A 14103-nucleotide genomic window follows, 5' to 3' on the forward strand; every position below is an offset into this window, starting at 1 on the left:
AGGTCACACACCCAGAGATGCTCTAGTCCACGATTGGCATCAGGGACTTCTTTATGCCTTCCCTCCATTTCCCGTGATACCGAAACTCATACAGAAAGCAATATCGTTGGGTTGCAAAATGATCCTCATTGCCCCCTACTGGCCTTAACAGATATGGTTTCCATTCCTGCACCATTACCTTCTCGATCATCCCTGGACTCTGGATCCGATTCCAGACTTACTGATTCATCTATCAGGCGGGCTGCATCAGTCCCGCCAAACACTCCAGCTCACAGCTTGGTTGCTCCACTTCCAACCTTAGCCAGGCTTCCCAGCATTTCCTGGCCGTGCGTGAGATTATTGTCTCCTATCACAAGTCCACAACTAGAAAGACTTATGCTAGCAAATGGAAACGTTTTTCTTGTTGGGCAGAGGCTAGGAACGTAGATCCTTTTTCAGCCCTAGTCCAAGAAATTTTGGAGTTCCTAGCACAACTTTTTCATTCTGGGTCCGCTTCTGCTACAATCAGGATTCAATTGGCGGCCATTTCTAACTTTCATATTGGGTTGTCTAATTCAAACATTATGTCTCATAAGCTCTGCAAAGCCTTTTTAAGAGGAACTACTCTCCTTAGACCTCCAGTGAGAGATCCCCCTCCTCCTTGGGACCTTAATTTGGTACTAACCTCCTTATATATGCCCCCCTTTGAACCTGCAGCATCCTGCTCCATTAAGTTTCTATCTTGGAAAACACTTTTTCTGGTAGCTATTACTTGACTTCAGGCACTATGTGTTTGTCCTTCATACTTGGTTTTTCATAAGGACAGGGTTGCTCTGAGGACTAATCCCTCGTTCCTTCCGAAAGTCTGCTCAGAAAACAATTTAAACAAATCTATGGACCTTCCTGTGTTTTTCCCTAACCACACCAATAAGGCAGAATACAAATTACACCGATTGGATGTTCATAGACAATTGCGTTTTTACTTGCGTAGGACTAAGGATATAAGGAAGTCGGACCAACTATTCCTTTCCTACGCTATAGGCAAACAAGGTCTCTCAGTTTCCAAAGTGACTTTATCCAGGTGGTAATTGAGAAAAAAGAGTTGCCTATCAAACCAAAAGGTCATTCTACTAGGTCTTTGGCCACCTCTGTAGCCTTCCAATCTAGGTTGCCCATGAATTCTATCTGTGCAGCTGCTACGTGGGCAAATCCTCATACCTTTATTTCTCATTACAAGCTAGATATGGTCTCCAGGAGCAGAGCTGACTTTGGTTCCACTGTTCTGAAGAGTCTGTTCCAGTGAGCCGCCCAGGATTGTAGGTGCTAGGGATGCTGTCCCAACCAGCAAGAACGAAGGTGAGATAGCTTAACATAAAGAAGTTATGTACCTACCATAACGTTCCATGTTAGTTGTCTTCATCTCGCCTTCTTTCTTGCATCCCACCCTCCGTCCACCTGTCCTATTGGATCGAGAGGAGTTTTGGTTTCACTGGCTGAGTGTTCTCTGGTTTGTTTCCTCTACTGACTTAGAGAGTATGACAGGTATGCTCAACCTGTTTGTTTGGACAGGTTGGTTTTCTGGCTATGTCTGGAGTTAGCTATTACAAATGAGATCTGGGCAGCTAGCGCTTGGCATCATGGGATAAGGGCTAGCCTCGAGCCAGTAAACAGCTCTCGAGCTGTAGAAGATGGCCGAGTCGAACCACATGCAGAGAACCATAACTTGTCTTCCTCATGAGGACTGGATATTTCATAAGATGAACCCACATTTCCTTTCTAAATCTGTTTCAGAACTGTCTAAATCCAGTCTATTCATCTTTTTTTTTCCTTTGCTGAACCAAAATCCATGGGAGAGAGCCATTCACAGTGTGCACATACTTTCAGCTTAAATTTTACCTGAAGAGGATGCATGAGTTTAGGAAGCTGAAGCAGCTGTTTCTTTCCTTCATTGTAGGGATATAAGGCGTAGGAATGTCATATATAACATTCCATTTGGATTTTAAGCTGCATTATTTTTTTCAAGCTGCATTATTTTTTTCTGTTTAAACAGCAAACTTTCCATTGACTAATACTGTCATTAAATCTAACTCAACTAATGCAGTGGCTGGCTGCACTGCACATCTATCATGTAGACATATGAGTCACAACCACTTGCTCTTTCTTGAACAGTTTTAGCAAATATTGCTTTGATGACCACAACTCCAGAGTCAGGCTTCCTTTTATATAATGGTACTGCAGAATTAAGCCTTCTGATCCTCAGTCAGTATATTGCCATCTGAATCTTCCAACCTCCACAAGTACTGAAGTAGGCAGACTTAGTGGAACAAATAACTACTATGCCTTTTTCCTAACTGAGGGTACCCAGTACCTTTCCACACTTGACTAGATCATTCATAGTTGGTGGTACAGAGTTTTGCCAGAATTGGATAACTAAAGTAAAGAAGAGTTAATGAGGAAAGCAGTGGGTGAAGGTGATGGCCTGTGGCTAGTCCATAATGCTGTTTCTTTCGGCTTTTCCCGGTTAGGGGTCGCCACAGCAGAACTCCGGTCCGCTAATGATTGGCAGTAGATTTTTCACGTGCCGAGTTGCCGGCCCTGACGCACAACCTTCAATGAAGATATGCCCATTCACGCATGTCTCCACACAGAAGACGCTCTAGCTGAGAATCGAACAGGACAGTGTCTTACTGTGAGGCGATAACGCTACCGCAGCCCCACCACTGCAGTTGTGGCTAGTCCATAATAAATTATCAAAAGTGACTGTTATTTATTACTGCAGACCATCAGAGGAAAGACTACTTTCTTTTGCATGTTGTAATCTCTTTCAAGTATTCAGAGAGGTGGAATGCCATGCTGCTGGCCTAAGAGATGTCTACTCTGTTTATGCCAAGTATTTTCAATATTCAGAGTTGCAGCCATCTCATCTAGCACCCAGTACAAGCCCTGATCTGGGGCCCCATCTCCTCAGTTCTTCATTTGAACAGCAAAAAAGTCCTGTCCCTCAAACAAGAGCTCTATACCAAGATCCATTCCACTCAATACCTCCATCTGCCCCCTCAGCTCTTCAATTAAAGAGAAAAAGAAGCGCTACTTTTAAACTATAGAAGCTGATTGCTACATTTTTAACAGTCTGCTTGCTGCAGTCGATGCTAGAGTTTAACATGCACACAAAGCCCTGAAGCACTGAACTGCATTTCTATACCTGCATTCAGAAATGTCAAGCATTTATCAACTCCCAATACCTTGCATCTGGGGCAGCTGACCACATTTGCCCCTACCCTTGCTATGCTACAGCCAATATTAGGCTGACTTAAGGAGGTCCTCATTTGTCCCAAATTAGACTAGTAACAGACAAATGAAGAGTCAGCTAGCAGTATAATTATGGAATACCGTAACGAGCAGATATTGTCAAGCATGCATTGATGTAAAGCACTAAGATTATTTATTCGTTGTAGTAATGAGCCACACTAATGTATGTTTCTCCTTGTAAAAGTGAGGGTGATAACTCAATATCTAATCCTTGCCTGATTCAGGAATATGTGTCTGTGGTAGTGATGGCACAGATGAAACACCAAATAAGGTAGTTAGGAAGAGAGTGATGTATGTAACCAATAGACAGTTGCTGTCTTGACATTGCTGTAATTGTCTTACTTATCTTTTGTTGCAGTTGGATACACCACGGATGATCTGCGTTTTATATGGCAGTCTGGGGATCCTGTTCAGATGGAGGAGATTGCATTACCACAGTTTGACATTAAACAGGAAGATATTGAGTACGGGAACTGCACTAAGTACTACAAAGGAACTGGTAAGCCAAAGTTGTAAATTCATTTTCACTGTAGTTTTCCCTGCATAGTCAAAGTTAGACTAGAACAGTTACTTCATTATTTTAATTTTTTGTTAACTTACACAAATTTTTTAAGCTCTAAATGTAAGAAAAATAGTATAGGATGTAAAATTTAGGTTGACAGTGTTTAGCAGTAAACATATTTATATTCCCACATGAAACCATCTGTTTCCTTGGTAATGTAGCTGAAAAATGGGAATCCTTTGAAGGTAGTTTGACATTACGGTTTTGGTCAAGTCAAAAGGCAGAGATATTTTTCATGTTTTCCTTTAGCAAACAACTTTGGGATACTAACTTTACACAGTTGCTGTTTTTAAGCCTGTCTTAATCACATTTTTTATTTTGTTTAGTGTGTCTATGCAACATATGTGTACTTACATGTATGTGTGTGTGTGTGTGTGTGTGTGTGTGTGTGTGTATATGTATATGTATATATATATATATATATATATATATATATATATATATACATAGAGAGAGGTTTACTATCAAAATATCGCTTTCATAAAAATGAATGTTCAGTATTTCGAAAATGACATCATACTGCCTGCATACTAATTAGTTTAAAATGTTGAATGTGTTGATCGAATTCAATAGATTTGGAATTTGTCAGAAATCGACCTTGATGGCAGTGTAGGTGCAAAAGTAAGTCAAACACCTACACTGTCATTCATGTTTTAGCACCCCCACATCCCCTGCAAATTAAATATTCGAACTCTGAGATCGCTCTACAGTGAGGAAAGTGATATATTTCCCATTCTGCACTGAACCGCAAATCTACTCATAACATCGAGTTCGTATCAGTTATGCACACTTGCATTCGCTGATATGTACTCCCGATATCCTAACATTCGGCAACGTAGAAGTTGACTAACTAACGTTCGACTTTCCTTGTTCGATGAACCAGCATTCAACCTTTTTCTTGTGAACCATAGTGAACATAGTTTCAAATCCCCACTAAAAGATCTCCTATTCAAAACTTGGATATATTCCTGTACAGAACCAGACTAATTTCACCTGTTCCTGACTTTTAGCATCCCTAGATGTACTGTGTAGTTTCACTTAGTGCATAGTACTGTGAACCAGGTGTTTAGGCCACCTTTATAGTTATGATTTCTAGTTTATGACCCTGTTTGGTTGTGGAAACTTCTTTTTGAATTTATGTTCAAGCAATTGTATATTTGTTGTATAATATCTTGTCTAATTGTTTCTCAATATTCTAACCACTCTATGCTGTATCATTTGTAATTAAATCAAAAGGTGCTTCTACAAAGTATTAGTTTCAGGGTGTGCACACTTATGCAACCAGCTTATTGTACGTTTTTTATTCTTTTATATTTTTCCCCTATCAGATTTGTTTGTTTTTCAATTGAATTGTACAGGTTATGTCACATTAAATGTGGGAAAAGTTTTGAAATGATTTATTGTGGTCTCATTTTTTATATCACAAAAACCTGGCATTTTAACAGGGTTGTGTACACTTTTTATATCCACTGCAAACAGCATGTTCAGTGTAGCTTATCAACAATGCAGTAAAAAATAAATTCTTTGTTACTAAGAGGATGCATAAACTTGGTATCAGCATTAATAAAATCACAATATTGACAACTGTGGCATGGTATAGTTCCATTCTTATTAATCGATAATTTCAGACAACTTAAAATAAAGTCTTTATAACATAGTTTTTATTTCAAGTTTTTTATTTTTTATAAATGAAACTCGGTTGAGTACCAAAACTTTTAACTGTATAAGAACTTAATTTCAATATTGACCTACTATTTCTAATATTTTTAATATAGGATGGCCTACCTTTTAAAATTTCATAATATAACATAATTTATTAAAATTTGAATGCTGATTTATACTGTCAGTTTCTAATCCTGATGAGAAAAATGGTTTTCCAGTATTATTGCTTTCTGATAATACATAATTCATATTAACTTTAAGTAATTGATTATATCCTCTACTTGAAAAGTCTTCCATCATGTTATTAGCTTAATTATAAAAATGTTCATCAGAAATATTCAATCTACTTACTGTCAAGAACTGGCCTCTCAGTATGCTATTGTATGTGTATCTAATGCACGTACTCAGTGAGTGTGGGTATCTAGTTGTTTGAACTTTCTTCTCATATATACTAATGTCAAATTTCCCATTATTAAAATATATAGTAACATAAAAAATTGTAGCAGCATTGGAATACATCATTTAAAATGAAAAAAAATTGTATGGACCATTGCAACCCATCTACAAAACTATTCAGTGATGAATCATCACCAGTCCAGATAAAGAATATATCATCTACAAAATGCTTATAAAAAGCTATGTATTCAGTCAGTAATAAATCACTATTAAATATACTACTGTCTTCCCAGTTCAAAAGAGCTAAGTGAGCATATGTGTTAGCCACGGGATTACCCATGACTACAACTAGTTTTGATGGAATTATTCATCATTAAATAGAAAATGTTATTATTCAGAACAACATATAACATGAGAAAAATAGTTTCTGTATTCCTTGCTGAAAAATTACTGTATCTACAAAGATAGTCTCTAATTGCCTGAATACCATAATCATTCAGTATAACAGTAAGTAAAGATTTAATATCCAAGGTTATTAAGATCAAACCATGTAGTGTATTACTTTGGGACAGACAGTATAAACATTGTAAGACGTCATTGGTATCCTTTATAAAACTTTTACAAAAATAAAAAAAAAGGTTTTAGCTGATTTTCTAAATATTTCAATATAGCTGCTGTTAACCACTGTCTAATCATACTTTTATAAAGTTTAGGTAAACCATACATCAAAGAAACTGTAAGATTAGGTACATATGTATAATTATACATGTCAGTTGTAATAACATTTTCAAGTATTAAGTCATATAAAAAAATTTAACTTTACATATAATATTCATCCTGGAGCTGCTCCTGCACCAAGCCCCCTCCCTTTAAATCCTGAGTTCCTCCATTTCCTGAACATATTGTATTTTCATTTATCATGTTTCCATGTACTTTCCACAAAATAAACTTGTTACTAAGTTTACCATACGCACTTCTTTATAACTGATTAATTTCAAATTAGCATCATCCTACAAATATATCTCAAAATAACCTAATTGCTGTTTTGGCAGAATTTTGTATAATGTCAACCTTCTTTTACTTATTTTTTGTCTCATTTTGTAAATTAAGATCTAAAGTTGTTGTCTTCATTTGGTCTTCAGCCTGTGGGGTCCCAGATCTGGCACGGATCCAGTGGCCACATACCCAGCATCTTGATCCAAGCTCCTTCCCTACCCATAATGACCATATCTCCTTCCTTCCTTCAGATCTCGTTTGACGCACTTCATGCTTGCATCGCGATCTGCTGTTCTGAGTTTCTGTTTAGGTAAGAGTTATATTATTTCCTCTTTTTGCTAACCTTTCTCTGCTAAAAGTTTACCTTTTCCATTTCTTACCTCCCTGTCGGTTATAAAAAAAAAGGGCCCTCCCTTTCCCTTTTTCTTTGAGTGTGTGTGTGCCTGTATGTGTATGCATTTTTTTTTTTTTTTTTTTTGTTAGGTTTCTCAGTTGTTTTGCTATGTCTGAGGCCCCAAAGCCTGGGTTTCAAAAGTGCACGGAGTGTGGCCATAAGCTCTCCCCAGCCGATTGCCATGCTCTGTGCATGGTATGCTTGCGGGCAGCCCACCTAGAAATCTCCTGTTCCATCTGTGCTGGGTTTAATCCCCAGGCACTGATGGACAGGAGAAATAAGTTAATCTTAAAAGGGCTTCTTCTGTCTCCTTCCACCGAGGCACAGGCCCCTTCTGCCTCGGTCTGTCTTGCTGTCTCCGCCCCGGCCTCTGGGACTCAACCTCTCGCTAAGAGGCCCGGGGATGGAGATAAGCCTTCTAAGCACAGAGATAGGCCTAAGAAGCGATCCCCAGATCGCTCAGGTCTGGCGGGCCCTCCTCCCAAAGTTAGGTCAGCCCCAATGTCTGTGTCCCCCTGGCTCCATTCCCCTCAATTTTCCCTGGAGCCGGAGGAACTTCGGACCCAGTTGCCGGTGCAGGCTTCTCCTCATTGCCACTCCAGGTCGGTGTCGGTGGCCTCCTTATCTTGTTCCACCCGCAGTTTTTCCGAAGTGGAGATAGACAGGATGATGCGGAGGTTTATTTGCACCCAGATCCAGTTGGGAGTCTTGCCTGCCCCCTCTTCCCCTGGAGCCGAGGGCTTGCAGTCTGTGTTCATCCCAATATCTCCTTCTCTGAACCGGCCCCCGGTTTCAGAGCCCTTGGATCTGAGGACACTCAGTGTCGAGGGGTCCGCTGGGATGGTACCTTGTACCTCAACACCGGCTATGGCCTTGAGCACGTTGGATCTGACTTGCTCGGATCCATTCTGCACTCGTAGCCATAGCTTTGGAGCCAGATCCAAGGGAGTGGTGTCGGCTCCGAACCTTTCTAAGCAGAGCCTTCCCCTAGGCATCTTGACCCCTATAGGCTCTGCTCTGACTCCCCCGTCAGGTCAGAGGGATACGGCTCCGACCATCGCCCCTTCTCAGGAGGTCTGTTCCCCTTCGGCTTTTGATGTGGTGGAGAAGGTCCTCTCGATTCCATTGACCATCTTGTCTTCAGAGTCCTTCTTGGCTCCCTCTGTTTCTGGTGCAGGTCGGACCATCCTGCTGCCTCTATGCCCCAGGGTGCCCCCTCTTGGGCCAGCAAGCCATTGGCGAACTCTCCCCAGAATCCCCTACCGAGGAAGCTCCTCACAAATACACATGCAAAAGGAGGCAATTGGATTCCCCACCGGAGTCACTCATTGAAGACACTGATTTGGAGGAAGGGCAAGGTTCCCCCCGATCACTCCCCGAGGAGGTCTCCTTCGGAGACATCATGGAAATCCTACTCCAGCGTGGGAGGTGGTCTGTCCAGAAACCTAACCCAGATGAAGCAGTGTTCCTCGAAGCTTTTGGCTCAGGACCCTCTACTTCCTGAGTGTCCCCTCCCATGGATCTATGGTGGATCTAATTACATCTCGGGCATGGAAGGAAACAGACATGGTGGAGGCCATTCCCAAATGCCCTGACAAAGTTTTGAGCCCCCCTTTTGGCAGGACCCATTGGCATAAAGTACCCCCAGTTGATGCCATGGTGGGGCAGCTGCCACTAAGAAGGCGCTCACTCAGGAGAACTCTACAGTCCACCCTCCAGACCGAGAGTCCAGGATAATGAATCATTTTGGGAAGCGGATGTATGCTTCAGTGATCTTTTCTGTCCAGGCGCTGAACTACCTGGCACATGTGATTAGGCTGCAGCGAGACCTGGTCAAGGAGGTCGCACAGTCTACACCGGGGTCCATGTCGGCACAGGACAAGAAAGTGTTTTCCTCCTGAATGGCCACCCTGACATCTGTTACTAACACCTCTATGCATCTCCTCTCCCATGCCATGGAAGGCACCACTAGAGCTGCCAGTCCTGGTGTTGCCATTAGGCGTCAAGCCTGGCTCAGGTTGTGCGTTTTCGGAACCCTTTAAGGTGTCCTTTACAAATGCCCTGTACAACCGTTCCTCCCTTTTTGGGAAGACTGTACATGACACCCTTCTTCAGAGTGACAAGATTCTGTCTGCCGTCAGGATCCGCTTTTCGGCCCCTCTGTGGTCCTTCTCTAGGAATCAGCAAGGGACCAAGAAGATGAGGTTCTGGAAATCTCAGAGTTTTTCCCAGAACACTGAGAACTCGCCTTCACCCAGGGGCAGAGAGGGATTTGAAAGACGCCACCCTAGAGGCAGAGGGGGTGCAAGAAATCAAGGGCCTCGAGAACCTTTCTCGGACAGACCCATGCAGCAGCCCTGAAGGGTTGGCCGACTGCTTGTCTCTGGAGGCAGTTGAGGGTTGCCTTTCGCTCATCTAACGGCTTGGGAGTCCATCACAGAAGATCGTTGGGTGTTGCAAATTATATCCAGAGGTTATTCAATCCCCTTTCTAAAATCAGCTCTACCACCCAGACACCTCCCGGACATTCCACCCACACACAAGGAGGATGCAGCACTGGAAATTACAAAGCTGCTAGAAAAATGGTTCATCTAACACATACCCTAAGACCAGTCCAGATTAGGCATTTATTCCAGGTTCTTTTTAGTGCCAAAAACGTTGGGGGAACCTAATACCAATTCTGGTTCTATCCACCTTGAACCTGTCAGTGGCCAAGATAAAATTCGGGATGGTCACCCTTCAGTCTGTCCTGCCCTTTCTGCAGGAGAATGATTGGATGTGCTCAATTGACCTCCAGGATGCGTACTACCACATCAGAATGGACAGGCACTCTCAGAGGTTCCTCTGCTTCCAGCTGGGAGCCAGTCATTACCAATTTTGAGCTCTCCCCTTTGGTCTTATCACAGTCCACAGGGTGTTCACCAAAGTGATGGCAGTAGAAGCAGCTCACCTGAGACTCCAGGGCATACAGGTTTTCCCTTACCTAGACGATTGGCTCCTCGCTGTCCCTTCCAAGCATCAGCTCTGTCTAGCGAGGGATTACTTTCTTCTCCTAGCCCAGCAGTTGGGCATCACCATCAGTCTCAGCAAGTCTTTGCTGGCCCTGGTTCAGGTGTTAGATTTCATAGGGGCTCAGTTGGACACAATTAAACCAAGGTCTTTCTTACCTTGGGGAGGATACAGTCACTGAAACTTCATGTCCTGGGCATCCTTCAAGCCCAACCACCGACAGTGGAAATAATATTAAGGGCGCTGGGGTCCATGGTGGCCATGATCAATCGCTTGCCTTTGTCGCGCTTTCACATGTAGGTTCTTCAGTGGACTCTTGCAGTCAAATGGTCCATGTTAGACCTTCTATTGTCTCACCCTGTCCGAGTCTGTTGGGTGTGCATTAACGCTCTGCTGTGGTGGTTACATTCTCCGGGCCTTCCACGGGGTTGTCCCTTTCTCCCCTCATTTCCCTTGGCTACAGTGACCATGGATGCTTCTCTGCTGCTGGGGGTGGGGGGGATTGGGCACTGCCCAGAAAGGACAGTCCAAGGCACGTGGTCCCCTTACGAGACCAAATTGCATATCAACGTCCTGGAGATGAGAACGGTGCTTCTAGCGTTGCAGGCTCTCCATACCCATCTTCCCCCAGGAGCAGTTGCTATCCAGACGGACAACATATCTATGGTCTGGTACATCAACAAACAAGAGGGAACCAGGTCTTATCCCCTATGTCACAAGGCCATGAGAGTGTGGCAGTGGGCGATCTCCAAGAGACATTTTCTGGTGGCAGCGCACATTCCGGGGAGGTCCAATGTTCTAGCAGACAGGCTCAGCAGGTCTATTCTAATGCCTTATGAGTGGTCTCTAAATCCTTCAGTAGCAAAACAGATCTTCAAGTGAGGTCAGCCTTGCTGTGATCTTTTCGCCTATCCTTCCAACACGAAGTGCAGTGAGTTTTTTGCTCTGAATTCCTCCTCTGGGGGAAGCCCCCAGAGATGCTTTGTTTCATGCTTGGCCCCCTGATCTTCTGTATGCCTATCCTCCTCTTCCTTTAATTACGAAATTCCTACAGAAAGCTCACAGGCTGGGGAGCCTAGTAATTCTCATTGCCCCATTCTGGCTAAGCCAAGTCTGGTTTCCCTCTCTGTGATCTCATCTGGTGGGTCCACCATGGCTGTTGGATCCAGTTCCGGATCTCATTTCTCATCCTTCAGGGATTTCCTATCCAGATCTGGCAGTCTGAAGCTTACCGCCTGGCTGTTCCAGTTCCCCTGATTGTCAGGACTCCCGGTTTATCTTCACCTGTCAAAAATATCCTGGTGGCTGCTCATAAACCTTGGTAAATACCCCGGTAGACAAATGCCAATAAATAAATAATAATACATTTACTTTGTTTACCAGATTAGTACACTGACCACAGTAGGCTACTTGCAAGCACAGCCCAGGTGAAAAAAAATCATAAAAAGAATAATCTTTAAAGATAGATAATCCCAAAGACAATTGATACAATGTCTAAATATTATTAACAGAGTAGAAAAACAAATGTGAATTAATTTTAGTAGTAATTATGAGACAGCCCTCATTAGGCCAGTAATTGAATATGATTCCTCTTTTGACATGCAACAGCTGGAACACCCACAGAGGTACCTTACTAAAAGGATACAAGGCCTAAACAACATGTCTTACGTGGACCAACTTAAAGTCCTGTCATTATACAATGTATCCTACAGCCTGCTATGGGACAACTGTGCCTGGCATACAAGGCACCCTCCAACCCATTACTGATGGATTTACTGCACTTCACCTAGTCAAATGGCATCAGAAATGCTTAGTCTAGGGATCTAAACCTCTTCTGCAACATCAATTAGGTTATTTTGAGCACAAAAAGGGAAACTGGCTAGGCTTAAAATGACCCCCAAGGGCAGCTAGTTTAGTACTTACCTGTGAACTTACGAACCTATGGAGACAGAAGGTGAGAACAGAGGGTCAAAGTAGGACTGATTCAGGTCAGGCGGGAGTTAGGTTATGTGTCCAGTTTAAAACCACTTGCAGTCAGATTTTTGATGTAGGTATCTTTTGATTTGAGCTCTGAACATGGGGAAAGAGGAGAATTCATTTAGGTGAGGGGGAGTGAATGCCAAAGTTTGGGTGGTAGAATGGAGAAGGAATTATTGGTATAGTGCAGTTTGATTTGGGGTGTCTGGGATGAGGAAGTTAATTGGGAGAGGTTGTAGAAGTTGTAGGGGATGATTTTATTATGGAGTTTGCCTGCAAGAGATGGGAAGACACCTTTTGAATAGACCCTAGGAAAAGCTCAACTCAGTAGGAGACTGGTAGGCATTTGACTGCCTGTGATGCAATGGGGGAGAATTGGAAATGAATTGGCACATTTTATTTTCAGTGGACTGTAGAGTGGATGAGTGCTTTTTTAGAGGCTGTAGCTATGATGGGAATCCCATATTCACATTGGACAAGGAGGACTCCTTTCCCTATTGCAGCTCTAGCTGATCTGGAGAGAACGGGAGATATTTTCCAGGACAAGAATAAAAGAGAACAGGTATTTTTCATAGTGTTTCCAGTGTGGCATTGGAAGTTAAGTGACTGGTCTAGCCATAAACCTAAGTATTTAAAGGATGTGGTTGTTGCTCCTGGGTAACCATTGAGATCTGCAATGTTGAGATTTTTAGTAGTTTTTTCTTTCAGCTTTTTTGAGGTTCCAAATGTCATACTTTTTTGTTTGAAGGGTTTAGGTGGGGCACATTCCTGTCCCCTCTGTTGAGAATCTGTGAGGCTTTGGGAGTGGGTAGTTTCTTCCAGACACTTTCTGACAACCCTGTGTGTACCTGAGAATACAACTCTTTAGAAGACTATCTCAGCAGAAGTCTGCTGCTGCCTCACAAGTGACTCCTTAGCTGGTTGATGAGTTTTCTATTCTGCAGAGTAAAGACACCTTGCTGTCATCACCTCAACCAGTGCACAATGCAGCATTTTCTTTATCCTGATCCCTCTTCTTGGTCAGCAGGTCAGGGGTCTAGTAGTTCAGGCGTGGTCACCGTGTTTTCTATGTGCCTTTCCTCTGATCCCCATGACTCCAAAGTTAATGAGAAAATCCAAACTGTAAAAAGCCAAGTTAGTTCTCATGGCCTCATTTTGTCCTTAACAGATGTTTCCCCTGCTGTGTCATCACCTATTGAAAGAGACTCTTAAGGGACCTTCCAAAAACCTTCTAGCTTACCAAGCCAACATACCTCACCTGGACCTTCAGGCCCTATGTTTCACCACATAGCATCTCTGCTCCCTGTGATGGCTAGGGAACTTTATCTAGAGACAGTGATCTGTATTCTGTGTTATATCCAGTAGCCCAGTAGCAAGGAAGTGTACAAAGATAAATGATGCAGTTTGCTCTATGAGCATTGTAGAAAGTTGTAGATCCTTTTTCTTATTTGATCCTTTTAGTGCTACACAACCTAGTGAACATATTTGAAACTGGGCAAAGCTTTTCCTCTTTTAAAGTTCCTTGGTAGCAATATCCACTTTATGTGTAGAAGATGAGAACTCTTAGGTTTACTGAAAATGTATGCAACATTCTTGAAGAGAATTTCCTCCTCAGACCTCCACCTTGTCAGCCTGCCTCACCTTGAGATCTCAGTTTGTAGTGTACCAGTTGACTCAGTCTCTGGCTGAACCTGCTTCAGAGGCAGAACTCAGATTTTATTCCTGGAAACCAATTTTTCTTGTGACAGTTAATTCTGTCAGGCACACCTCTGAACTTCAAGTACAGTGCATGAATCCCCCTCACCTTCTGTTGAACAGG

General features: G+C 42.7%; 1 protein-coding gene across 3 annotated transcripts in view; it reads left to right on the top strand.

The window, feature by feature from the left end:
• Positions 1–14103, top strand: part of GLRB (glycine receptor beta) — a 1402573-nt gene that overhangs the window by 702430 nt on the left and 686040 nt on the right. For all 3 annotated transcript variants that reach the window (XM_044079822.1, XM_044079823.1, XM_044079821.1), the window contains exon 7: positions 3647–3787. In XM_044079822.1, the coding sequence (XP_043935757.1) occupies positions 3647–3787 (141 nt within the window). The remainder of the gene's footprint in view (positions 1–3646; positions 3788–14103) is intronic.

This window comes from Protopterus annectens, chromosome 8.part0 (assembly GCF_019279795.1).
Source record: "Protopterus annectens isolate FY-2018-M chromosome 8.part0, PAN1.0, whole genome shotgun sequence".
NCBI lineage: Eukaryota > Metazoa > Chordata > Ceratodontiformes > Protopteridae > Protopterus > Protopterus annectens.